The sequence below is a fragment of the Carya illinoinensis genome, chromosome 2 (genome assembly GCF_018687715.1).
Source record: "Carya illinoinensis cultivar Pawnee chromosome 2, C.illinoinensisPawnee_v1, whole genome shotgun sequence".
Classification (NCBI taxonomy): Eukaryota; Viridiplantae; Streptophyta; class Magnoliopsida; order Fagales; family Juglandaceae; genus Carya; species Carya illinoinensis.
In genome coordinates, this window is record NC_056753.1 from 33,691,518 (window position 1) to 33,719,448 (window position 27,931).

The 27,931-nt window shown below is 33.5% G+C and overlaps 2 protein-coding genes, 2 long non-coding RNA genes and 1 pseudogene across 15 annotated transcripts in view; 1 reads left to right on the forward strand and 4 right to left on the reverse strand.

The window, feature by feature from the left end:
- The window catches only part of LOC122301154 (mediator of RNA polymerase II transcription subunit 15a-like), an 88,786-nt gene extending 74,412 nt beyond the window's left edge, over nt 1-14,374 (reverse strand). For 2 of the 12 annotated variants that reach the window (XM_043112280.1, XM_043112277.1), the window contains exons 1-3: nt 13,796-14,370; nt 12,211-12,322; nt 11,943-12,063 (exon numbers count right to left, since the gene is read on the reverse strand). In XM_043112280.1, the coding sequence (XP_042968214.1) occupies nt 11,943-12,063; nt 12,211-12,322; nt 13,796-13,947 (385 nt within the window). In that variant the 5' untranslated portion in view covers nt 13,948-14,370. Of the gene's footprint in view, nt 1-11,942; nt 12,064-12,210; nt 12,323-13,795 lie in introns of those variants that run through there. The other 10 variants (XM_043112300.1, XM_043112291.1, XM_043112285.1 and 7 more) reach the window with 8 other exon arrangements.
- LOC122301160 lies at nt 4,556-6,398 on the forward strand. Its single transcript, XR_006240144.1, has 2 exons — nt 4,556-5,066; nt 6,053-6,398. It is a non-coding gene; the product is annotated as an uncharacterized LOC122301160 (long non-coding RNA).
- Nucleotides 6,572-8,487, reverse strand: LOC122301159. The gene is made up of 2 exons (XR_006240143.1): nt 8,341-8,487; nt 6,572-6,870 (listed from the first exon to the last, which is right to left on the reverse strand). It is a non-coding gene; the product is annotated as an uncharacterized LOC122301159 (long non-coding RNA).
- Nucleotides 14,375-16,435: 2,061 nt separating the features above from the next.
- On the reverse strand, nt 16,436-18,402 carry LOC122301161 (annotated as a pseudogene).
- A 6,384-nt stretch (nt 18,403-24,786) lies between these two features.
- LOC122301163 (acetylornithine aminotransferase, mitochondrial-like) lies at nt 24,787-27,477 on the reverse strand. The gene is made up of 3 exons (XM_043112317.1): nt 26,888-27,477; nt 26,359-26,793; nt 24,787-25,515 (listed from the first exon to the last, which is right to left on the reverse strand). Exons 1-3 carry the CDS (start codon nt 27,275-27,277, stop codon nt 24,982-24,984), a joined length of 1,359 nt encoding a protein of 452 aa, XP_042968251.1. The 5' UTR covers nt 27,278-27,477; the 3' UTR covers nt 24,787-24,981.
- Between the last annotated feature and the right edge of the window lie 454 nt (nt 27,478-27,931).

Consider the following 27,931-nt stretch of genomic DNA (forward strand, 5'->3'; position numbering starts at 1 on the left):
GTATTCTACGTGTAAATACATACTCCACAGTTGTTGTGGCCCCATGTATTCTACACAAACTTGACTTAACATTAAAAATACATACTCCACAGTTGTTGTGGCCCCATGTATTCTACACAAACTTGACTTAACATGAAAAATACATACTCCACAGTTGTTGTGGCCCTATGTATTTTACGCATCACAATTGTAGTTAAATACATACTCCACAGTTGTTGTGGCCCCATGTATTCTACACAAACTTTACTTAACATTAAAAATACATACTCCACAGTTGTTGTGGCCCCATGTATTCTACACAAACTTGACTTAACATTAAAAATACATACTCCACAGTTGTTGTGGCCCCATGTATTCTACACATCATAATGTACTCAAGATGAAATGTGACTGGAATACGAAAGGACTGAAGTCCTGACGTAACATAACGTGACTTGAACATAACTTAGAATACATGACCAACTTGAGATAGAAACATTTCGTAACATGGCATAACATATAATAGACAACATATTTAACATGACATACTTGCAACAGTGAATATTACATGACTTGACTTACATGTAATGGATGACATACTTAGCATGACGTACTTGTAATGTACAGTAATATATAACAGAATATATTATGTAACAGATAAAAATTGATGACAGAATAAATTCTGTATAATAGACAATTACATGATAACTTGACATGGCATGACACATATGATAACATACATACATACACTGTAGTTCTTTTACTTAGCACACATACACAGTAGACTGCTAGTAAGTTAAAAGCTAACTTACCTCGATCTCCGCGTTTCTTATAAAACTTCAAGTGCGATCACGAGGAACTGTAATTAGTGATTCTAAAAGTTAGAACTAAATCACTAAAAATTTGAAATATGAAAAATACTAACTTAAAGAGTAAAATTTTTATTTTACTCTCTACATGTGGGAAAATGACCGTTTTACCCATAACTTAAGGATTTTGCATACTAACTCCAAAAGTTTCCAAAATTTACATTTCTCATGTAAATTTTGTCCTAAATTTAAATATCAACTCAGAAAAATTTAAAACAAAACACAACTATGAAGAACACACTATGGTCGAAACATCCATAGGCCATTTCCCTTTATTTTTGTTGCAATTCCTTCCAACTTCAAAACTCATGCTTAAACCAAAATTTTGCAACAAACATCTTCCAATCCTAAGTTCAAAACCATATTTAAAACATCCATTTAGAAAAAGCTAATAATCAACACCAAACTTTTTTGTAAAAAGATCCAAGCACTTGAATCACAAGTTTTGACCTTAAATCAAAACATCTCCAAGAATTTCAAAAATCAAATCTTACTTCTAACATATTCATAATATCATCCTAACATCAACCATGCTTTAAATCATCAAACTAAAGTCACCAAAATCACAAAATAAAATTTGGAGTTTTTGGTTTTACACTTAGTCCAAAAACAGAAACTTTTTCCTCAACTAGTTTTGATAAATCTCTTGATCTATGACTTATAAATATATGATCTTCAAACCAAACCATTACATGGTTTAAAAAGATGTCCTAAAACATATACAAGCTTCTAATTCAAGATCACATGGTTAGAAATTAACCAAAACATAAATTTAGCCAAGAATATCCACACTTTGGCTTATCTGAATATCTCTTTGCATAAAATTTCATATCTTTGAAACTAACATCAAATATCTTCAAAATAATAATATAACATGTATATAAGATGTTTAGGATCCTCCAATAAAATTATTAAAGTCATTAGAATAGGTTTAGACCACCAAAGAGTTAAACTTTCTCAAAACAGAAACTGTTTTTCCTCTTCCAGTTTCTAAGTTTCTAAATCTAAGAAAATCTTTCATCAAAACCTTTAATCATGCAAAAATCCTCAACCAATAGTCATATATACATGTTAACAATACTCCATAAAAATTTCGGACCAATATCTATCCATTAGCTTGGTCAAAAACTCCAAACTATAACATATTCTCCAGTTTACCTCCCAGAATGACCTTTCTATAGTTTATACAATATTTTACTGACCAAATGATCTTCAAATGGGGCAAATAAGATATCCATGTAAACTAGACTCAAAAAGGAACAACTTATATGAAGGAAACTTTATGATAAAACACTTACAACAGCTTCGAAATTGGCGTGCAAAATACCTCCTAAAAGCTGTCCGAGAGAGAGTGTTTGGTATTCTTTCAATGGAAAGCATAAATGAAGATAATTTCGTGGGGAGGGGTGGCTGGAGATACTTGTGGATAAGATATGGAAGAGATGAGGCTGGAGTGAGAGTTAAGTGTAGGACTCTCTTACCCGAAGTGAGAGTTAAGTGTAGGACTCTCTTACCTAATAATATCTACAAAAATCAACTCAAGATATTTTTACCCAATAATATCCACGAAATTAGCTTAAAATATTTTTATCCAATAATATCTACAAAATTATCTTAAGATATTTTTATCCATTAATATCTACAATTTTGAACAGACGTTTCGCCCGAAATTATGAAAAAATGTTATTGCGCCATAAGACCTTAAATAACCCTCCGAGTCTAATGGCACAAACCATAATACATTTTGACACTTCTAACTATCTCAAATAATCAAAAACACTTCTGATATCATAATGAGTAATAACACTAACTATGTAGTTAGCCTAAAACCTATATGATTAATGGATTCGTGAAAACTTATAGACTATTCACGAGGTTCCTAAAGTCAATAGAAATTCCACAATTGAATTTCTAGCGGGCTGTTACAACTTTGATGAAGCACAGTTGCAGCATCAAAGCAAAAGATACTGTAGCATGCACACTGCAATGTTTGCATAGCAGAAAGCATAGCAAGGCAGCAGGCACCTTTAACTTCTCCTTAGTGTGAAGATGATTATGTGTTTCAGTGCATTAGTGTAAAGTGTAAAAGCAACCTTGTATAGCAATAACAAAAAAGCACTTGTCTTTTCCTTACTCTCTAGCTTTTGTACTTTGTTAAGTTGTATATAGAAGGAGCTCATGTAAAGACACTAATCCGTATCACAATTTGAATGAAAAGCAGTTTTCACTTACTTCAGCAAACTGTTGTGAATCTCATTTTATTTTCCTTCAAAGTTTCAACATTTATCATTTTGTAAAATCTATTTGTAGATTTTCACAAATTAAAAACCTAAAAGTCTTTTTAAAATAATCGGATAATAATACAAACTGATTGTGTTACTAATTATTTTTCTAGAATTTTGCTACATACAAATAAAGTCGCGTACTAATCTGTGTACCAATACTGATTCTTTCGTACTTAAAATTTAAATTAGTATTGTTTTCAATAAAATCTACTTTTTGACCAATCACAATAGATTGGTACACATATTAGTGAACAATTGTGCTTGTAACTAGATTTTTTCATTCCTATATCTACGTATATTTCACATACTTATCAGTAAAGTTAACTAGTGAAAGAAGTCAAGTGACCCTCTTAGCCCAATCTAAAAATTCATAACACAAACAAAAACATGAGGATGCATACCGCTTTAATGATTCATCGAGAGTTATAAAAGCTCAACAAAGAGAGAATACTTTAGCGCAACAAAAGAGCTCATGATCTAAATGAGTGAATAGTGATTCAAGAAAAGAAGGATTTATGAGTCTCAACATAAAGACAATGTAATTATTAAAACGGTATCGTTTTGATACTGAAGAATTTTTACTCAGGTATCGGGTTATAAACTTGAGATTGGGTATAATCGGGCTTTGTCATACAGTTACCAGCTTAGATTTATTCCATGTCAGAACCTGTAACTAGAATTCGATTATCTGGATTTCCAATTGGGTCGGTTAGATAAATAGACCTACAAATTTGGAATCAGATTGTGATGGCATGTTGGATTTGGGAAAATATATGTTTCTTTTTTTCGGAGTGATCGAAGAAGATTTTGGTTTGGTGTGGAGGCAGTTTTTGATGCATTTAGTGAAGATGGAAGTTGGAAGAAGGAGGCATATTTTTAAGTCGCACAAATCCACATGCATTAATATACTTTAATGAGTTTTTAATGAAAGTGCTTTGCTATAAACAATTGAAATGAGTTTCTAACGCTTTATATTATTATTTTTATATAAATACACTTTATATTATTTTGAAAAATACTTAAACTATAAATAGATTCTATAAAAATAAATTTATAGATTAACGTAATTTAATATAATACGTTAGATTATAAAAATATTTTTCTCGTAAAATATATCTAAATTATTATATGAAATCATATCTATTCTTAAATTTACTTTTAATAAATTTCTGTCTCCGTAATAGTTCTATATTATCTTTACATTTCCCGAATTGATATTTTATTCATTTTTTCAATTTTCTCGGGTTGATCTGTGTCTCTAAAACCAAGGATGGGGATGGATTTATTAACGGTAAAAACTTACAATGCATTTCGATTATATACTATGAGTCAATAGAATGGACATCGTTTTGTGACATTTACCTAACCAAGGTGGCGTGGTCCGAACACGCATTGTTGCGACGAGTCAGTAGTAAGATAAATTTGAAAAGAATAAATCTACTCAGCCCCCGGTTCTCTAACCGCATGCCACACTCCTGACGTGGAGAACCCGGTTAGTCGTCACATCACGATTGAGTCATTCATCCCGAGCTACTGCTTCATTCTCCCTCTTCTCCCTCAGACCTATTCTCTCCCTCAAACTCGACGCCAATCTTCATTCTCCCCCTCAGACCTCTCGACTCTCCCTCCTCCCTCTTGAACCTCTCACTCAAAGCTTCTGATATGACTATAAGCCTTAGACCTATCTCTCTGACGTCTTCTTTCTCACCCCGACGCCCTCACCCCCTTCAATCCCGAACCCTAGAAAAATAAACGTGGAATTGAATGCCGTTGAAAATTATGTACGAGGTTCTTGGATGGTCACAGATAGAGAGAGAAATGGCTTCGTGGAATTCGATTCCGAAGTGATGTACCAGGTTCTAGGATGGACCGCTTGCCTATCATGGACTACGGCTGCCTATCCTCAAGTCATCTCCAATTTCCATCGGAAGAGGTAGTAGTAGTACTGTAAAAAATATATAACATGAACCCCTCTTTTTTTTTTTTCCTCAATCAGTACGGATATCATTTCCATGGTTTTTCAATCTTCTTGTTGCTTTCTTTCTTTTTTCTTTTGGTGGGTGTGAACCTACTGTGGTGGGGTTGAGCTTCGATTTCGTGGTGCTGGATTTGACGAAGCACTCTTCATATCTCATATACAATGCGTCTCTCTACTTTAGCTCCACTATTCAGAAGCAATACTACGAAAAATACAGCTACAATGAAGTTCTTGTGCTTTCTTATTGTAGTGTTTAAAAAGCAGAAAAAGAGAGTGGAAGAAGAATAACGGTGAAAACAGAAGAGAAATAAGTTTTTGATTTCAAATCCCCTTGTGTCCAGAAATAGCTTCAATTTGAACACTGTTTGGAGGTTGTTTTCCGTAGTTTTTTATTTATTTTTGATCTTTGTTCTTGCCGAAAGACTGAACCAAACAACCTATTATGGATGTTAAATTTCGTGTTTGTGAGAATGGTAATGGATGTGTTAAATTGTTACATCCTCTCTGTTTGGATCGTGAGCATCAGATTACAGTGACTTGCACTTGCAGGAACTCCTCACTAGTAAATTGTTGGATTGGTGATTTTTCTTGCAGGTAATTGTATTTCTTGTTGTAAACAACCTGCTATTCTCTGTAATATCATTTCTCTGACCTGTAGTAGTTTTTTGTTTAAGAGTGATTGTTTATTTTGAAACATGAGAAAGCCACGAATACAAACAAGAAGGTATTTTGTATTGGACTTAAATTGTAGTTGTTGAGGGAATAATAGTAAAATACTTGATATATATGTTTTTGTGTTTATTTTTTTTCAAGTATTTCGATATATACGTGTCTCAGATTTTAAAGGTTTATTATTCTGGAATGAAGGTCAGTTTTTAATGGATTCTACTTGAACATGTGCAGCAGTGTTATGCTTCTGTTAATTACTTTTGCTTTTACAGATGATGCTGGATGAGTTAGAAGTAGGGGGCAAAGTGTATCCGGTGATTGAACAGTCTAAACAACTACCCCAACTTCATGCTACTTCTGCAAATCTTGAAGTTACAACTGCGGGTTGTTAAATGGAAAAATGAGGAGTGACCGGAAGGAAGAAGCATTGAGCGTGACACAAACTTGAGATTTTATGGACTGCAAAAGATCCGTTGTTTTGTATCCCTTCATGTTTTTTAAACTCCAAACAGATTTTATCACTCTGTGTTTAATGCAATTATGGTGCATGTTGTAATTAGATGGATTATTCATCTATGTTAATAAAATGATAAAGTCCTCATGTGATAAAACCCACAAGTCTAAATTCTGAATGCGTTGGTTTTTTAAAATTTTCAATCCAAACCTCTTTACACAAATACAATTTCAACCCCGCGTGACAATATCAATTATTTGTTTGGGGCTATACATGCGAGTTGGCTGTACAGAAACAGACCACCTTTAAGAAAATATTACCCCTTTTACACATCAAGAAAATATTAACCCCTTTACATATCATCTTACACTTCTTGAATGTATTACACTTGAAGAAAATATTACACATCCATTCTATTATCTGGTTTATCTCCCCTTTACAAACTCAATGCTGAAATTACATTAAAAAACAAACATAAGTCACAGGAACACCAAGTCAGCTGATTTCACAAACACATATACACATAAAGCATGCTCAATCTTCCTTTCTGTATGCTGAAAGCACCAATCTTCAGCACGCCAATATCTAATTTAACAGAAGCATACGCATAATGCATGCCCATTATGTGGTTTATACCTGCACCAACAATTCAAACTTCAAATAACTAAACATAGCACTAACTAACAGCTTGAAAAAATCAAATAAAATGTTGGTATTTATAACTGTACAAACAAATTAAAAATAAAATGCTAACTGAACATAAGTCTAACTAACTAACAGCTATGTAAATGCATGTTGCTTTAATATTTGAATCATTTAATACATAAAACTAACTAACCATTTCTTTGAGAACAACAATTAATATCAACAACCAAACCAACTCATACATGCAGGAGTATATAGTTAATGTCGCATTCAACAAAAGGCTCAAATTAGATCTCAATCACAGTGTATAAAAAAAATGAATGAAAACAAAATCAGCAACTAGTCCAACTGATGATTTAGAAATTAACTAGTATATCATTCAGCTCATTTGGAGTTGAAGACTTCACTTCAACTACACTCTTCTTAAACAGTCCAACGATAAATATTCAAAGATGATTAGCTTTGATTCCAAAGTAGGTCCAGTCCTGTTTTGATAATTTTTCATCATGACGATATGGATTCATTACATCTGAACTTAGTTACCATAAACATTGTTTTTTTATTTTTATTTATTTTTTCCCATGGCATGGATCCCTCGCATCTGAACTTGTCCAAAATTTGCCAATTGCCCATCAAACAGTCCAAAGAATTTTCATGCAGATTTTACAATTCAAAAGTCACCCACATTCTAAAGTTTTTGATACATCTTGAATTTAGTTACTAGAAACATTGTTAGATCAATTGCAAAGTATACTACAAATAAGACGAAAAAGTCTTTTTCATTACAAAAGACAAACCTATAATTTAGAGTTTGCATATTGATGTAGCAGCAAGCTCGGGAAACCAAACCCCACAAGACAGAAATAATAGAGACTTCCTTTTGTGCCTAAGCAAAGGCTAATATAGTGGCATCCAGCATATCATTTACCACAGTCCCTTCTCTCTTTTCCTTGTGTGTGTGTGGGGGGGAGGGGGGGCTGCTTCTGCTAATTAAATTGACAAAAATAAAAATAAATGGGCCAAGTTTGAAGTGAATTGTTAAGGTTTTGAAGCAACACTGAGGCCACCAAAACTCCACAAACTCACAAAAGCCTCCACAAAACAGAACACAAAACCCCACAAATTCACAGATCAACCAATGCCATGATTTCTAGACTGGCACAACAATGCTATGTCTAGTTGCAATCTTTAACGTTATAGACAAATATATAATAAACACAAATCACAGATCAACAAAAAACCTCACAAAAAGTGCGGAAAAATCTGCAAGCTTTTCGGTTATTTATGCTAACTCACAGATCAACCAAAAATCCCACAACACACTTTAGTACCACACAAAACACAAATCAAAAAACAAAAACAAACTCATAGATCCATTAAATACATAAACACTCAATATACAAGAAATGGAGAGATCTCATTTCAAATAGAAAAATAAAAATCCTTTCTTTCATTTTTTACCCTTGTCGGCAGAGCACCAGGCGACAGATGGTGGGTATCGGCAGCAAGATCAACCAGCTGGACAAAAGAGACAATGAGTTGGGCGGTGAGGGGAGAAAATGCTGAAGAGAAAATAGGGGGGAGAACAACGCGGGGGGGGGGGGGGGGGGGGGGTTTGATTTCAAAAATGGGTCCTGGGCTAACGAAATGAAACGAGCGGTTTAAAAACCAAAAAAAAAAAAAAAAAAGCCACGTATGCTGGAGTGCGGAAGTTGAGTAAACAGTAAGTGATTGTGTAGTATAACTCATTTAAAAAATGACTTTTATAAAATATGATTATTAGAAAATTACATAAAGTCTTAAATTTAAATAATTATTTCCAACGGTTCATTAATTTGGTCTCAGAGAATGTAATTAATTTAAGAAATCCTACGTGAGTATTAATGTCTACAGTTTTTGACTTTTGGGAGGTTTTGGTTCAACTTGTAATTTTGGTGACAAAACTGCTTAATTTATTTATGATTCATGAAGATATGATTTTTATTTGTATTATTATTATTATTGTGTTGTTGTGGATAAAGAGTTTAATTGGTTTTGGGCATGCATTTAAAAAAAAAAAAAACAGAGAGAGTTTTTGGCTTGAGTAATTTTATCTATAATTGTGAAGTACGTAAATATCGTGTAATCGCTTATAAAAAAAACAAGATCTATTATAAAAAAAATAATTTTTTAATGTAAATTTTATGTTTTATTTACTTTTTAAAATAATTATATGATAGTTGCATAATTTATTGTTATAAATATCTTTTCTTTTCTAGCCTATTATATTGATCATGATTGGCTCTTTTGAAATGCAAGTTTCCTAAATGAAAGAGAAGTGACCAAACTGGCACAGCTCATCCATGGATATGTTCCCATTGAATTACGTAACAGCGGCCTTCAAATTTTAATAAGGAATTCTATTTACAATATCAAGTAAAGATTGTATGTATAGACTTTTTATTAAAAGAGAAAAAAATTATTTAAAAATAAATATTTTAATAATTTTAAAAAATAAAATTATCTATACTTATATTACAGTCTTCAAATCATAACTGGGCGTGGCCTGAATAAATTCTAATACAGTACTCCTGTCATGTTTGGTTTGATTATTTTTGTAGTTATATTCGGGCTTCGATTTTGAATTTGTGTTGTTTTTCAATTATCATTTTGTGTTTATCATTATTATCCGAAATCGTGGTACGAAAAGATGCTCGCTAACCAAATGGAAAATTAGAGGTACAACCTCCTTGTTATGCAATTGTCAACAATTCCAGTGAACTCTAGTGACAGAGTCGTGAAAAATATTATATAAAAATGAATTTATAAAGTTATATATATTTATATAATCTGTTAAATTGATTTTATAAAGTAATTCAAGGAGGCTAGAAATCAAACGAAAAAATTGAGCCAACTGCACTGTTATTGGAAGCAATGCAGATGGTAAAGTTGGAGTGGCTTGAACTCCAGCAAATGAAACATTATTCTGAATGTTCAGGGACAACAGTTGCCGTGATCGTGACGGATTGGCTGACAGTGGGATAGGAAGTAGTTGGCATTACATACCAGGCATCCCTATTTCGTGAACCTTGACGGCCCACAAACCCAAACCCAAACCCGTTTGGGATTTTGACAGAAATCGAATCATGGGACATTCAACACTGACTTACATATCTCAGTACATGAGAAATAACGTGCAATGCACGTTGCATGATTCTAACAGTATGAATAAATCATAACGTAAAACAATTAAATTAATAATTTGTACCAAAATAAACTAATATCCCAATTTCATCATAATCTTCAAGCATAACATTATCGTTCGTGGTCTATAAATAAAAACAAAACCAAAAACATAACATATTGTATTGGAGTATCATAGTCCTGAAATTACAAACTTGTCCTTCAAATAGTCTCCATACTTCAAACCTAAACAGAATAATCATATAACAAAGCATAACCATAACATCTTCATCAATATGGTAGCATCAGTCCACTTCGTCAAGTCCAATCTCTTCACCACTCTCGGAACTTGCTTCAACACAACCTGCTACGCATCTATCATTCCATGGTAAGATTTATTGAAATCTCAATAAGTTATGCCACAAACATACACATAAATAATATAAACATGTCTAATCATCAACATGCATATGCATGTATAAACATTAGTTCACTTTACAAAATTGTATTTTTCTCCTATCTAGATTCCTCATCATCTTTCATAAATCATCGTGACATACTTTCTTTTATAAAACATCATGCATAATCTTTTGGTCTTGCTTATGGTGCCTCCTGGTTCCCTGGAAAATTTTGACTAGTTTAATCCATAACATTCTTATGTTTCTTATTAGATCAATGGTCCAAGATTATTAAGAATCATTTTGATCTAAATATTCTTTTGGGTATCACATCGGCCTCCCCTTTAATAATGGTGCATACCCTTATGCATTATGTGGTGTACTTGGTCGGAAAGGAATGTACAGTGCTTTGAAGATAGGGCGTGCACTGTGGCGGAGTTTCAGAATCTCTTTTTACACACGTTATTGATATGGTTTTCAGCCATTGTGCTTAATGGAACCAATGTCCATGACTTCTTTTCTTTTATTCAGTGCCTCTAGAATATATTTAGGCTTTTCTTCTGTATACTTCCCGTGTACATAGGCTTTGCCTATTTCATTTCCATTAATATAATTTATCCCTTACTTATAAAATAATAATAATAATAATAATGGATTAAACAATTTCAATTCTTAAACTTACCCAAAGGACTATTGTCCATAGTTTCCGGTTGAGTTGTCAGGTGATGATGTTGGTGGAGGACCATCTGCTTCTGAAACTTCATCTTGTGAGTGGTAATAAAACTGGTCATCCTCAGAGTCATTGTCTTCATCACTGGGATGATGCCCTTCTTCATGTGAATGTTAACGGTGAGAAGAAGATGTAGACAATCCCAATTTGTGAAAGAACAAAAACACAAAGTTATAGGAAGTGTGGAAGAAAAATGAAAGAAGAAAGAAAACAAGTAGCAGAGAATGCACACCAGCAATTTCTAACCTAATGGACAAAGGCATTCAACAAATCATTTCTTGTTGATGAACTGTTTAAAATGAACAGAAAGAGATATCATTTATATCCTTCATATTCAACAACTCATTTATTTTTTGTGAGCTGTTTAAAAGGTAAAGTATTCTGAAAGATGCGACAATTCCATATGGTATCCAACTTCTCCCAAACCACCACAAATAAAATGTTGGCAACGCTACATTTGAGGATATTAAAAGGGACCATCCGTAGACCATTCAACAGGACTACACATCCATGTCCACAATGAGAAAGGCAAGTCAACAAACCTAAATACAAAACACACACGTACACATAGAAGTAAGGTATGTATGTATATCAAACATTATGTCCACAATTAGAAAGGCAAGTATACCTAAATACAAAACACACGTGAACACATAGAAGAAAGGTATGTATGCATATCAAACTAGAGACCAATTGGATGGACTTATATATATATATATATATGTGTGTGTGTGTGTAACTAAAATCATGGAAATCATCTTTAATGGTTTTACCCAGATCTGGGGGCCTATTGCCATTGCCAGCAGAGTTGGACGGCAAAGAATTGGCTAGAGGATTCTGAGACTTCGTTTCCATTGTAGGCATCCTTAGAGATATTTTTCGTAGGTAGTCTCCCTGAAGAAATTACTAAAAAGATAAATAGCACGGCACTGCATAATGCAAATAGAAAACTATCTTTGGAGGTATTTTGTATTCTACATGTATAGATACTCTACATGTACATTAATCATGAAATGAAGCGACCCAGCATGATGGATATACCTGACTTGTGGCAGCAGTAAAAATCTTTTCCTCAAACCTGACAGCTATCTTCCTGAGTTCATGTAAACCTTCTTGACCAGAAACTGGTAGATGCCTCTTCAATGCATCCAGTCTACCAACATAAGAGATATCCTTAATAAGTAACCAGCCATACAGGCACAAGGAAGCTATTAACAGAACAGAATTCCAATTTAGTATACCATGCTGATAAGGCAGAACAAAAGCCAGAAAAATGTCCAAGAGATAATACACATAATGTTCCAACCAATATTACGAAGAGTACAGTGAACCACTCATTAGACACATGATAGCACACCTTTCTTTCACATGATAGACCACCAAGTGTTCCTGAGCAGATTCTATTCCCAATAGCTTATTAGGAAGTCGTGTTAAAAGTCTTCATTTCTAACTTATAATATAGTATTTGCCATGGTAATCCAACTCCTATAAACCAAAGCTAAGAAAATATATACCCATGTAAAAGAACACACGTAAGGTCAGTCATAAATACATTTCACAGTTGTAATGGTGATACATAAATCAAGCTTTACATATGCACACGCATTGTGAAGCATGTGTATTTGTGCATTTATTTGAGCCCTGCTATTTATAGACTTCAATTGTAACCCTGCTTACACCATTGATGCCATCACATCAATCATAAAAAATTGATTGCCCTGGCTATCTACCCCATAAACAGGGTTACACTTAGGCCCATTTGGATATTTAGAAGGGATTTACTATGCATCAGCTACTGTTCATTTTCACACCACACACATATAGCTTAGGGTGTGTGGTGTAGAGTGATAAATAGTGACTAAAGGTATTTTTTATAAGATGTGTGATGTGGAATAGTGAATAGTGACTGATGAGAAGTATTTTTCTATTTAGAATATCTTACTCTATCTGTAAATAGTAATAAAATGATTTGACTTAAAATGCTTTATTGGGTTTTAGAACATTATATAAAAATTTGAATAAAAATATTATAAAATTAAAAATTATTTGAATATAATTTTTTAAAAAATATTTGAAAAATTAGTATTGTTTGTTATGTCTTCCTTGAGAGTTTAGAAAAATTGTAATAATTAGATAATTATTAGATAAGAAGATTGAAGATTTGAAACTGAAATTATTTTGCATTTGAGTGATATTTTAAAAGAAAATATCTTAAAATACTTGAGAACAATCGTGTTGCCAAACGGAGCCTTAGGTGTTATCAGTAGAATTTTCCTTTATTTGCAGGACAATAGTGAAATCTACACTTTTGTATTTTAAGCACGTTCCAATATTTGTAAATCAAACAACCTTGGTTCTGCATTTTGGGTTGTAATTATTAATCTCAACCTCCCCACGCGTCTTTTGACCCTATCATTGTTTATTTGTTTTCAGTGATACCCTTCACTTTTTCTTTTAATTTGCAGTAATATTTAAAACCGAAAATGGATCGAAGAAAAAAAATGGAACTTTCAAATGAAACACACCCGTCAAAAAAATGAAGAAAAAAAAAAGAGAGAGAGAATAGAAAAGATCAGCAATTTATTCATCTATTTTTTTTAAAAAGAAAAAGGATATAGAGATATACATTTTGCTGACAATTCTTTGCCGAGAATCGGGCGGCAATCCGGTCCTCCAATCGCCGGTGTCCATGGTGGGTTCTCCTGCTCCTCTTCCACCTCCTATCCCTCCTCCTACAGGGCCTTGGCCTGTGGTGGGCCTCCAATTATTGGTATCCATCAAACTTCTCTAATAGTTTACAACCAAATCGAACACCAACTTTTTCAACGATTTAATTGTTCATATTCAAATCGCTCAATTAGAAAGATGTTATAGAAAATGAACACCGATTTGCTGAGAGAGAGAGCGAGAGAGAGAGATGCGACGATGTAGCTTTGTGGGAGAAGCGGCTGATTGCAGCTGAGGAGGAGGTAAAGGTACACGAGGGAGGAAGGATGAGAGGAAGACGGACTAGGGCTGTGGTAAATTGGAACAGGAATATATTTGGCTTGACCGAATACTTATGTATCTATAACCTATCAATTATCTATTGGATTGCTTAAAAAGAGGTTTTCTTAATGGTTGGTTTTTTGTTTCTACAAATTATGCTCTTAAGAGTCTAAGAGCCTGTTTGGCTTGGGAGAAAGTGACAGGGCGATGCTTTTTTTACGAGAAATGCTAGGTAGACTAGGCATTTGCACCGAGGGGTTCTTTTTTATTTTATATATATATATATTTTTTTTTTTTTTTTCCTTAATTGTTAAGATATATATTAAATGATTTTTTTTATTTTTATTTTTTTCTTAACTGTTAAGAAATATTTTTCTTATTATTTAAGGAAAAAAAACATTTTGAAGATAATCGAACGACCCTTCTTTTATTCCTCTCGTCACTCTTGCAATAATAATAATAATATATTATAGCAACGACAGTCATTAATAAGATTGAACATTTCAATGGCTTCTCTTAAAAGTAAAGAGGCATTGGAAAATCCGACCAACTATGTCATAGGCTTTCGGGGGAATCTGGAAATAAAGGGTATGAACCGACAAAGACAAAAAATAAGGGGAGGGTCTCGTTACTTTTACTACATACAAGTATAGTTATGTACTAATCTGTGTATTAATACTGATTTATTCATACTTAAAATTTAAATTAACATTGTTTTCAATAAAATTTACTTTTTGACCAATCACATCACATTGGTGCACAGATTAATGCACAACTATGCTTGCAACTATATTTTTCCCTTTAAAAAAGAGAAAGAAGTTCTCAGCTCACATATAAGCTAGTAGGGTTGTACAGGAACCGACTAAACCGGCCATGAACCGATCAGACCGACGGCTGGAGTACGGAACCGGCAAAGAACCGGTTGGCGGGCGAGATAAATTGAAGAAAAACTGACATCGACGGTTTGGCACTGGTTTGGCCCCCTGGAAAACTGTTGAGCCGACCAATCCAGTCTATTTATTTTTTTTGTCAAATATATGGATATAAAACGGCACCGTTTCACTTAAGTAATGAAACGACGTCGTTTAGAGTATATATGTTTTAAAAAAAAATATAATAGAACGGCACCGTTTGGCTTTTAATCCAAATGGCGCCGTTTCAAAATGATTTCATAACCCCCCCAACCCCTCTTCTTCTTCCCCGCACCTATTTTTCCTCTCTGCGAGTCTGCAACTCGTTCATCACCCATGGCAGACGATGGCACCAGTGTTTATTCTTCTTCCTCAGCTCCTCCTCCTTCACATAAGACGTCGACAGTAGACCGATCACCGCGCTGATGCTAATCGAGACCGATATGATCGGTTCTCCCTCCCCAAACACTCAGTTTCGGCCGATTTAATAGGGACATTGAAGAGTTCGGTGGTGTCTCGGTTCGGCGCTGAAACTGACGCCGAACCCATCGGTGTACAGCCCTATCAGATATTCACTAAGTTAAGAGGTTTTAACTTTTTTTCATTATTTAAATTGATATGATTATGTTAATTGATTAAATTTATTTTTTCTAAAATTATATAAAAAAATTCATATTTTCAAATTTTTAATTCAGATTTAAATAACAAAAAAGAAAAAAATAATTAGATAGTAAAATACTAATAAATGAAGTGTAAACTACAAACTACCAATCAATATTTTAAAAATCGTTCCGTTCTGAACGTAATGATCGGAATTTTTCGTGTTGGAACAGTGACCTGAATGGGATAGGTATCTATTCCGTTTCAGGTTAAATTCCGACCGTTCCGATCAATTTCGGCCGGAATAGTAATTCCAGTCCTAAATTAAAATTCAAATTAAAAAAATAAAAAATAACTTTCTTATAAATAAGTTGAAAAATAATTGATAAAATTATACTTTTAGAATTCAAATACCCACTTCCGTACACTAGAAATATTGTTACTTTTAATAATTTGTCTATTCTTTAATTTTTTTCTTTATTTTTGTGTTTTAACTCAAATTTGTGATTTTTTTTAATATATATTCATTTTATAAATCTTTAATTATTCGATATATATATACATAATATACACTTACATATATATATATATATTTATTTTATTAATTGTTAGTTTATATATATAAATATTTATATATAATATATAATTAATCCTGAAACGGTACACCAAAATGTACCGGTATCAAAATATTCTATTCCAGTATCTTAACCGGAATGATCTCCAGAATGGATTTTAAAACTTTGCTACCAATACAATCTTGTCATGATCATCATGACATTCTCGTACCCAAAAAAAATTAAAGCCAACTTTGCTTTTAAAAAAATTCTATTCTTTTGGTCCTAGAGATCAGATCATAGAAACTGATCTTTCGTATGAGACTTAGATATCTAAACCCAGAAAAGAAGAAAGAACAAAATTGGAAAAAAACAGTAATCCATATCGATTCTTATGATGGAGTATACAGAGGCGCAGATTGAGGTAAGCCACTATATTGTATTGGTATTGACTGGAAGTTTAATGCGATTGCAGCCATAAACCGAGCAAAACGCTTGCAATATCATCAAGACCAAGAGGAAAATTGCAGCCAGCAATGCGAGAAACTGCCAAGAACCAACAACGTAACGCTTGAAGGCATTGCCAACTCTAACACTCCATCTGCCACTGTAATGCTTGTTCACATCTTCAATCACCTTGTCTAAAAATGGTACTTTTGTCAACCTGATAGACTTGCTCATTCCATTCCATAGGTTTGCCGCCTCTACATCGCTCTTCAAACAGTTCAGGAGGATCCCTCTTTCTCTGAGTGCTTTCACATCCTCCTCAGTGTCAATAATTCCATTCATTAATTCAGTGTATCGCGTAAATACCAATGGCCCTGATGCATTCGAAGCTTCATATGCTACTAAGTTCCTCAAAACCACCTCCGTGTTGACATCTAAACTAATGGTGGGGAGGTAAAACGTGCTCGCCTTTGCGTCAAAAAGCAATGGTTGAGATGTTACCTTTTGTGGATAAGAAACGGATCCCGGATGCTGAAAGTTCAGTCACAGATGGGATTGAGATTTCCTCTACCGATGGTGGTTTGCTAATGTTGTTGTTTGAGCTTAAAGTTTCGTCTTCTGGCTTGACTCCTTTCGAAAAGAAGGACTCCACAGGTTGTTTTATGATCTTGAATACAGGAAAGTTAGAGAGGATTGTCAAAGGCAATTTTATGATGACCTTTACGGCTCTAGACAGCAGCAACTTCTTGATATGGCGTATTGGGCCGCCAATTATTTTCGATAGCAGCTTCCAAATCTCATTGAGGGCTTGTTTCACGTAACTTGAATCTGCAGGAGAGTTTTCCTTCCCTTCGATGCCTTCATCACGATCCCCAGCTTCGGTGATTTCGGATGGTTCTTCCACTTTGGGCACGATCATTTGGTACAAAAAGTCTAACAGGTGTGAGGCCTGTGAGACCTGAATCTTTGGCAAATCTTCCATCCGTTTAAAAGGTGAAAGTTCTTTGCAGAACCCCATTAGCATTGAAAACAACATATCATCAGAAGAATCGAGGGATAATAACTGGAATTCCAACATCTTCCTCAGCACTAACAAAGGAATCTGATTCTCAAGCATTACAACATCTCTAAGAATTACGTTATGCGCTGATTTCCTTCCTGCATAGTCCACCAAGTGTGACATGCTAGAGGAAACTCTTGTCAGCACCTTTCCTTCTTGGATGGCGTAAGTTTGAAGGAACTCAAGCAGGAATGAAGCGTCAACGGCCATCATCCACGCCAAAGTCTCTCCATTGAAATCCAAGTACTGGTGATAGCATGCTCGGATCGTCTGATCAAGCTGTGTAAGTTGGTCGACAAGATTTTGGTACTTGCGACTTTGGAGCTGCTTTTGAATTCTTCTAGCTGCCGCTAGCTTATATCTCTGCATTTCATAGAGCTCCGGACGCCAATAATGGTAAGGACCGAGAGCAACTTGCTGTGGAAAAAAAGAATCTGGAGAGCTAACCAGAAGAGCTTTGGGGACATTGAAAATGCATACGGGAACTTCAGCATCATCCTGATCAAGCTCTTCTTCGAGGCTTCGACGGATCTGAATAACCCATCGAAGCTCATCGAATTTGGAATCAGATTGTGATGGAATGTTGGATTTGGGAGAATACATGTTTGTTTTTCTCGGAGAGATCGAAGAAGGTTTTGGTTTGGTGCGAGGGCAGTTTTTGATCATGCATTTAGTGAATATGGGGGGTTGGGAGAAGGAGGCAGCTTTTAAAGTTGCATAAATCCACACGCATTAATATATTATATTTTAATGAGTTTTTAATGAAAGTGCATCTTTGGGTAGAAACAAATGAAATGCGTTTCTCACGTGTGTGTATACATATATATATATATATATTTTAAATTTATAAATTTACATAGTTCAATTTAATAAGTTATACATATATTTTTATTTATTTAATAAGTTATAAGTTATATATATTTTTTATTTATTTAATAAGTTATAATGTAGAGTTATTTTTATAATAAAATACATCTAAAATTATTATATAAAATTATGTTAGTTCATAAATTTAATAAATTTCTTTATATCCAAACACTACTTATATATACTTTTACGTTTCCGAATATATATCTTTTTCATTTTTTACCTTTTTCTCGGGTTGATGATCACTATCTCTAAAACCAAGGATGGGGATAGATTTATTAACGGAATAAACGTGCATTGCATTTCGATCATATACTGAGGAGTCAAAAGAATGGACATCGTTTTGTGACATTTATCTAACCAAAATGGCGTGGTCCAAAGACGCGTTTTGCAACAAGTCAGGAATTTTTATAAAATCAAAAAATCTATTCATCATCTCAATTTTCGTAATCTTTTCATTATTTTATAACGTGACATTAGATAATATATTTATAAATAAATATAATAAATAGTCTATAATTAGCTAATAACACATAATAAAAAGATGATAAAATGATGATAATTAAAATGATAAGTAATATTATTCTTATAAAATATGATTATCAGAAAATTTCATAATTTCTTAAATTTAAATAATTCTTTCCAACGGTTCATTAATTTGGACTCAGAGAATGTAATTAATTTAAGAAATCGAGTATTAATATCTACAGTTTTGACTTTTTGGAGGTTTGGTTCGACATGTATTATTGGCGGCAAAACTGCTTAATTTATTTGTAATTCATGAAGATATGATTTTTGTTTGTATTACTATTATTGTTCTGTTGTTGATTTTGTTGCTGTGGATAAAGAGTTTAAGTGGTTTTGGGCATACATTAAAAAAATACAAAGAGAGAAACTTTTATATTGGGGAAAATGCTGAGGTATTACAAAAGTTACCTATTGATGTTTTATTTATTTTTATTATATTTTTTTACTTAATTTTTAAAATAAATGTTTTTAAATAAATTTCTATTTTTTAAAAAATATTTAAAAGTAAAAAAAAAAATGTATAAAAAAAATCTGATTGGCTAAGTTTTTTTTTTTAAGTATCTTTACAAACCTGAACTCCACTACATATCCTTTTCTATGGTCGTATTATTTTTTAAAACGCATTATGCTTATAAAAGTTAAAACTTTTCTTAAGGGAGTGGTGGTTCTAATTTCTAACCTTTCCTTGATTTAATTTGTTTTTTTTTTTTTTACTCTACACTGTAAAAAGGGGAACAGAAGCTTCTGCTTTTGGTAAATTGTGAAAATGTAAAAAGGGGAACAAGTTAATTTCAGAACTTTGTGTTCCAAGTTAATTAAGTTATAAACCAAGTTTTTAATATTTATCCATTGGTTGTTAAATGTGATGCTATTTATCATTTTTTTTTAATTGGGTTAATTGCAAAATCTATTTGTAGATTTTCACAAATTAAAAACCTAAGAATCATTTTAAAATAATTGGATAATAACAAGAACTGATTGTGTTACTAATTATTTTTCTATATCTACATTTATTTCACATACATATCAGTAAAGTTAGGAAGTGAAAGAAGTCAAATAACCCTCATAACCCCATTTAAAAACTCATAACACAGACAAAAATACGAAGATGCATACCATTTTAATGATTTATCGAGAGTTATAAAAACGCAACAGAGAGAGAACACTTTAGTGCAACGAGAGAGCTCATGATCTATATGAGTGAATAGTGATTCAAGAAAGGAAGGGTTTCCATGGTTTTGAGTCTCATTGTAAAAATGATGCAATTATTAAAATGGCATCATTTTGATACTAAAGAATTTTTTTTAAAAAATTCGGGTATCGAGTTTTAAACTTGAGACTTGGTACAACCGGGTTTTATCATATAGTTATCGGCTTAGATTTATTTTGGATCAAAATCTATAACTAAAACCTTATTATCTGAGTTCCGAATTAAGCTAGTCAAATAAACAGACTAATGAATTTGAATCAATTGTGATGGCATGTTGGATTTGGGAAAAGACATGTTTGTATTTCTCGAAGAGATCGACGAAGGTTTTGGTTTGGTGTGGAGGCAGTTTTTGATGCATTTAGTGAAGATGATAGGAGTCGGAAGAAGGATGCATATTTTTTAGTCGCATAAATCCACATGCATTAATATATTTTAATGAGTTTTTAATGAAAATGCTTTGCTATAAACAAATCAACTGAGTTTCTAACGCTTTGTATTATTATTTTTATATAAATACGCTTTATATTATTTTGAAAAATATTTGAACTATAAATAAATTTTATAAAAATAAATTTATAAATCAACATAATTTGATATAATATATTATATTATAAAGATATTTTTATTATAATATATATTTAAATTATCATATGAAATTATGTTAATTTGTAAATTTATTTTTAATAAATTTATTTGTATCATTAACACTTTTATATTACCTTTACATTCCCGAATAGATATCTTATTCCTTTTTTCGTTTTTCTCGGGTTGATCTCTATCTCTAAAACCAAGGATGGGGATGGATTTATTAATGGAATAAACGTGCAATGCATTTCGATTATATACTATGAGTCAATAGAATGGACTTCGTTTTGTGACATTTACGTAACCAAGGTGGCGTGGTCGAACACGCGTTGTTGGGACCACCACAATCAGGAATTTTTTTAAAGAGCCAAATTTTATAGTATGACATATTGAAATTTAAAAATTATAAAAATATAAATATATATAAAATTAGATCTTGATAATTTACAATATATACGTAAAAATAAGATTCTAAACATAAAATATTTTAATATATGTTTTAGAGTTTTGACGATAATGTTTTATGAAATAATATTCATCTATTATTATTTTTATAATAAAATATTTAGAATTTATTTATTTCGTATAAATTATCAAGTGATTTTTCGAATGTCATTTTTCATTCTTGTATATATGTAAGCTAGTTTATTAAGTTTTATATAAATTTTAGATATTTTCATGTCACATTAAGTATATAATACTATAATAGAGACCTTAAATAAGATTTTTCTTGCACAATGAAGTCTAAATGATAAAATCTCTCAACTATTTTTCATATAGATTATCAATTTAAATAATTTTTCTTATATTTTTACTTTAGATTGTAAATTAAGAAGCCTAATATTATATAACAAAAAATTTTGGAATCTATATTAATAAGTTTATTATTTCTCCTAAACTCAGTTTTGATTTAATTTTGGTGAGATTACACTCTTGAAAATAAATAATATATAGGAATTAAACAAAATTTTAAAACTATAGAAAAAAATTGAAAAGACATTTCTCAGCATATTAAAATTTTATAAAATATATAGAAATTATAAATTTTTTTAGGGGTGCCATTTTTATATTAATAATTTTTTTTTTTTTTTAAATTTGGGGGAGCCATGGCCCCCCTTAGATGCCATTTTTATAGAAAAGAGACGTTTCAAAACAATTTAGCCTGAATGATATATCGCACGAAACCCATCTTCTCCTCAACGCCGCCGCCACTAGTTTGGACAAAGTTAGATGATGATTGTGCCAATGGAAAGCTTGCAGGGCTCCTTTCTCCAGTTGCAAAATTATAGAAGAAGCCTAAACATTTTCCCTTGAAACTAAACTAATTACTTGCTGAGAGGGAGGAAATTAACCTTCCCTAATCTGAATTTCACTAGCAAGATCAACATATAAGCCCTAAACTTCAATAAATTAAGAGCGAAATAACCTTCCTGTTCTTGTAATTCCAGAGATTGTGCTAGGATATATATATACAACACCCACACCCTGAGAATGTGCAACAACAAATGAGAAATTTACTGGACAAGAAGAATCTGTCCACAGTGAGATACAAGAGCAATGAAAAGAATGATTGCAGAGAGTTGTGAGAATGCCGCTTTTGCCTGGGTCTAATCTCTCTGCAAAATGATACACAAACAAGAGGAATCCACTCACAAATGCAGATGTAAACAAAAAAAAATAGGCCACTATCCTGAGCTAGCAATTCCCATTTCATTATAGATGAAATGAAAGATATTAATGAAATGGATAAGAAATGGGAACTTCCCATACTTAAACAAGTCCTCACAGTAAATGAAATTTACTGTTAATTGTTAAACATCATTAAGCTCATGACAGTTTGCATGCAAATATATGTCTTTGATGCAATCTAGCGTACAACCTTTTTATTTCCCTATCGGTTTACTGAATTGTTGACCTGATAATTAAGCAACGACTAGTCAATGAGGTCTCGAGCTCTGCAAGTTTCAGCATCATCATGAGCTAAAACACGTAAAGTCGAGGAAGATAAAAGTTGTTGTGACAGCTTTTATATAATATTGTTAAAATATCATAAATCAATTTTATATCAACAAAGTCTATAAACAAGGTGATCCCTTTCTCTTTTGCAATAAATAAAATCCACACTAATAGCCACGATAATGTGAAGATAATAGCCATTATTGGAAGATGGAGCTAGGGCCAAGATTGTGAAGTATCAAAGTGATACGACATGGGCAATCCTCCAAGAGTTTTAGGTGTAGTGGGTGTGAGTGGTCCCTGCCAAACAATCCTCGAATAGTAGAGCTTAAAGGAATAGGTTCCACTGTTAAAAAAAAAAAAAAAGTTATTTATTATTTAGAATATGTATATCTAAAATTCTTTTAAATATATTAGATTTATTTAAAAATAAATTAAAAAAATACTTTTTGAGATAAAAATAACATAAAAAGATATATTCTTAATAGAAATCAAATATTATAATAAAATAATAACGATAATAGTCTAATAAATTTTTCAATAATTATAATAAAAAAGAAAATCTCTTCAATAACACACAAGTGAAAAGAAAAGGACTTCTCACAGTACTGAAGAGAAGATGATTCGAGAAGAATTAAAAATATTAATGAGAAAAGTTGTCGTTATGTTAAAATGATGAGGGTCATTTTATCCATTACATAGCACGGTAAAATAAGGACTACTTTTATCTTCCTCGGCTGCAATTTCTCCATCAGATTTGGCACTCACTGATCTTGATGCTTCACAACACCCAAGTCAACCAAATGGTGCTTCAAGCCTCCAACGATACAAGAGGTCGAAGAGCGTGATACTTCATTCATGTTGCCTGATCTAAATTTGACATTTGAGGAGGCTTCCGGCTCTTAAGTTTTATGTGGAATGAGCAAAGGAGAACCATTATATTTCTGTTAATTCACGTTTCCTAATTAAGCGGGATGAAGATGCAGCAACTACAGAAGTCTAACCATAATGTAGGGTACAAAACCAATTATCTTCACTGAAGAATCCGCATGTTCATCACGACATAGGGAGAGTAGTTTAGAGATCCTAACTCATTAGTTAAGATTACATTCTTTCATGGCAGGTTTTTATATATAATGGTAAAAAATTCTTTGGGGCCAAGCCTCATTCCTTCTAGTTACTTTTTTAGGAGACAAGGTGTAATTACTCTTCAGACATTAAATGTTTGCATTCCCTTGGTAGAACTATCAATGGGCTCTGTTTTGATAGTATTTGTTCTTGCATTTTTCTTCTAACCTGAAAATTTTGGAGCTTGGTCCGTACCTCCGCCTCTATCCTGAGGTATAGTTCCCTGAAAAAGGCGTTATGATTCTTGAGTCCTGGTCTTGACTCTTGTTCTTGACTCTTGTTTACATTTGTGCAGGTTTCTATCACTCGTTGGCTCGTTCCAAGTTCCATTGCTTTGTGGGAAACGTGAAATTGCCCAAATACTCGAAGAACAAGAAAGAAAACTCTCATATGTATCTATGCGTGTCAAAGTCAGGCTTTTACTTTGAAGTTGTCGTCGGTGCATAACAGAATAAAATTTTCCCATATATCATGGCATCACTTAAATTCAACCAGAATTACTGGCAGAACTTCTGATGTGGATGAACTCAAATACCTTAGCTTGAGCAGCAGCCGACTTGGGGCTGTAAGGCTCATCAAATAGTTTAGGCCGGCATGCAGGCTGCAGCTGTAACAAATTTTTGAAGAAAACTGAAGCAAAAGGGGAATTCATAGGCCAGGCTTGCCCAAAGTTGTTTGAACATACATAATTAATCAACTAAGCTTCATTCCTCAAAATATATTTGTGATACCCCATATAATAAGGATAATGATAGGTGGTATATGGAATTCCACATCACTTGGAAAAGAGAAGTTCTTATCGCTTTATAAGGTTCCAATGAAGCTTCAATTATATTATTGACTAGTCTTTTTTGAAATATAGGTCACATGGTTTGGGTCTTCCATTGGAGCGTTATAACATTATTCAAAGGATCGATAATATATGTTCATATTACAAATCTCACTTCCAACTAGGCAACTGATATTCATTTTCTAATTTCAGTTATCCTTATCAAGTGCTGGCAAACATCCAAGCAGAATCTCAGCTGCATGCTCCAATTCCTCCTCTGAGATGATCAATGGTGGGAGAAGCCTAATAACATTTCCTTTTCCCGCAGTTAATACTAGAAGGCCTGAGTTTCGAGAAGCATCTACAATCGGTGAAGCAGATACATCCAGTTCTATCCCAATGATAAGACCTAGACCTCGTACATCTCGCACATGAGAGTTCCCTCCTAGCTTTTTAATCAGCAGTTCTTTAAAATGCTGACCTTTCTTTGAGACGCTTGCCAAAAAATCAGGTCTTGATATTTTCTCCAAAACAGTAAGGGCAGCTTTGCAGACAAGTAGTCCACCTGCAAAAGTGCTTCCATGATCTCCATAACTTATGGCAGAGGCAACTCTTTCAGTCATTAGAGCAGCTCCTATCGGAAGGCCGCCAGCAAGAGGCTTGGCAAGTGTCATTATATCCGGGACTATACCATATGCTTCATGTGCCCAAAGATAACCAGTACGACCCAAGCCACATTGGACCTGTGATATAAACATTTAATAAAATTCAGAAGAACTGTGGCCTAGCTAAAAACGAACCCAAGGAAAAAATTGGTCAGATAAAAATCTATCAACATCTATGTCCCAATATGCATATAGGATTGATCGATTAAACAAAGCTATACTACTGTTTCTCCAATCGACAAGATGTATGGATCACAGGGATGAGGAAAACAAAGCAAAACTCTCCATCCCCTCAGAAAAATCTGTCGCTCATAGTCGCATAAGAATCTGCTTTCATCTATCTTTGGGTTTCTGGCCCTTCATAAGAAAAATCTTTTATTTGAAAACAACAGAAAGTAACTTCAGTGATGATGATAACCCAAGAACATAAGTTTCACACACGTGGACACTGACAACAGATCACCCAAACAGCCGACTATGCAAGAGTTTTACACAGAATATATTCTCTCTTCACGGCTAGCCCATCAACATCAAATTTACTTTCTAAGGAATGCTATTGAAGTTTGAATTTCACAGAAAGGTAAACATTTAATCTCAAATAAAGAGACAGACATGCAAAGAAATGCATCCACATAAAGCTTATTTTACAGTCTGGTGGCTGTCCGATGTTTCATAAATTCAAATAAAGGATATCAGCTAATTGTACTTCACAAAAATGAAAGGAAGATAAAATCGATGACGTCTAAAGCACGTATCCAATATTTTCTCGTTAATAAGATTTTTTCTTCAAGGCACTATGCTAAACAGAAGAATTAACTAATTTCAATACGAGCATGATAGTAACATCCAGGCTACAGATTTTGACCACATAAACAAGAACTCTGTCGAGTATCCATCCGAAATGAACAGCTGCCTACATACCTCGTCAAAAATCAGTAGAGAACCGGAATCATCACAAGCTCTACGCAAGGAATACAAAAATTCCTTTGTCGCACTATATATGCCACCTTCACCCTGGATAGGTTCCACAAAAACAGCAGCAATGTTTCTGCCCTGAATCAGTTGTGTTGCAGATTCTATATTTCCGTACTCCAAGAAAGTAACTCCGGGCATGACGGGCTCAAAGGGTGATCGGTAATTCTCTTTGCTTGTCAATGCAAGGGCCCCCATAGTTCTCCCATGGAAGCAGTTACTGAATGAAATGAACTCTGCTGCCGGCTGATTCTCATCTGGGTGCGTAAATCTTTGAAACTTTCTCGCGAATTTTATAGCAGCTTCGTTAGCTTCGGTTCCAGAGTTGGTGAAGAAGACACGATCGGCAAACGAAGAAGCCACGAGTCTTTTCGCAAGCTCCACCTTCAGCAACAGCAACAATATTTGCCTATAAAGCTAGAAAATTTTCGCAAATCAGGAAAGAAGAAAGACCATACATTTGCCACATAGCTTTTACCTCAGGGATTGAGTAGTAGAAATGGCTGACATGGGTGAGCGTACCAGCCTGCTCTGTGACGGCGCGCACCCAATCGGGGTCTCCGTGCCCTAGGGCGTTGACGCCGATCCCAGACGACAAGTCCAGATACTCTCTCCCATCGGGATCGTACAGTTTACAACCTTTGCCTCTGGAGAACACCACGGGCGCTCTGGCATAGGTGCCCACCAGAACCCTCCCCTCGGCCTCCATCACCTCCTTGCTCACCCCTGTCTGCAGATTACCCGGCGCTTGAACCCCCAAGTTTGCGCACGCGGTCACTCGAAGGTGTCGGATATCCGTACCGAAAGAGCGGCGGAGGTGAATCGCCGGAGGACTGTGGAGGCTGCTAGAAAACTGAAGGAAACTCATTGCCAAATGAAATAAAGGATGGAACGGTTTTGCCAATAACAATAGTCTCTCCTTCCAGCAGCGGATACGAGGGAAACAAGGTTACTAACAGTGGACAGAGCTGAGGATGGTTCCTCTTGTATGGAAACTACATGCAGGCTGTGTTCTGATCGTTCCGTTTCAGGTTGGTGCCAATCAGCTTATGTTTGCCGTATGATTTATTGTGTTGGCAAGTTGGTACGTATAAATAAACTAGCCTACTCATTTGTATATTAATATTAATTTATTTATATTTAAAATTTAAATTAATATTATTTTTAATAAAATCTACTTTTTAATCAATTATATTAAATTAATATACATAATAATATACAGTTATACTTACAACTAAATTTTTTCCTTTTGTTAACCACTAGGATTACGTATCTTTGCTTAAATTTTGGTCAGAAAAAAGAGGAAGCGTGGTTTGGGTTGATCCGATCACAAAGATGAATGGATGAGTTTACATGGAGTGTTACGTTTTCTCATATCTGCTGTACAAATTAATTGTATATTCTTTTTTCTTATTAAAAAAAATATATATCAATATTCTTGTTAATGTCAAAAGATCGCATAACAAATCGGAAGGAGAAAAAAAATTAATTTCAACCTGTGTGACGATTCGAGTTTCAATTA

Excerpts from the sequence above, each read along its gene's own strand:
- LOC122301163 (XM_043112317.1), bottom strand. The coding sequence starts at position 27,277 with ATGAGTTTCCTTCAGTTTTCTAGCAGCCTCCACAGTCCTCCGGCGATT. Across the intron at positions 26,794-26,887 it reads TCTACTACTCAATCCCTGAG|GTGGAGCTTGCGAAAAGACT; the intron begins GTAAAAGCTATG and ends CTGTTGCTGAAG. Across the intron at positions 25,516-26,358 it reads CTCTACTGATTTTTGACGAG|GTCCAATGTGGCTTGGGTCG; the intron begins GTATGTAGGCAG and ends TTTATATCACAG.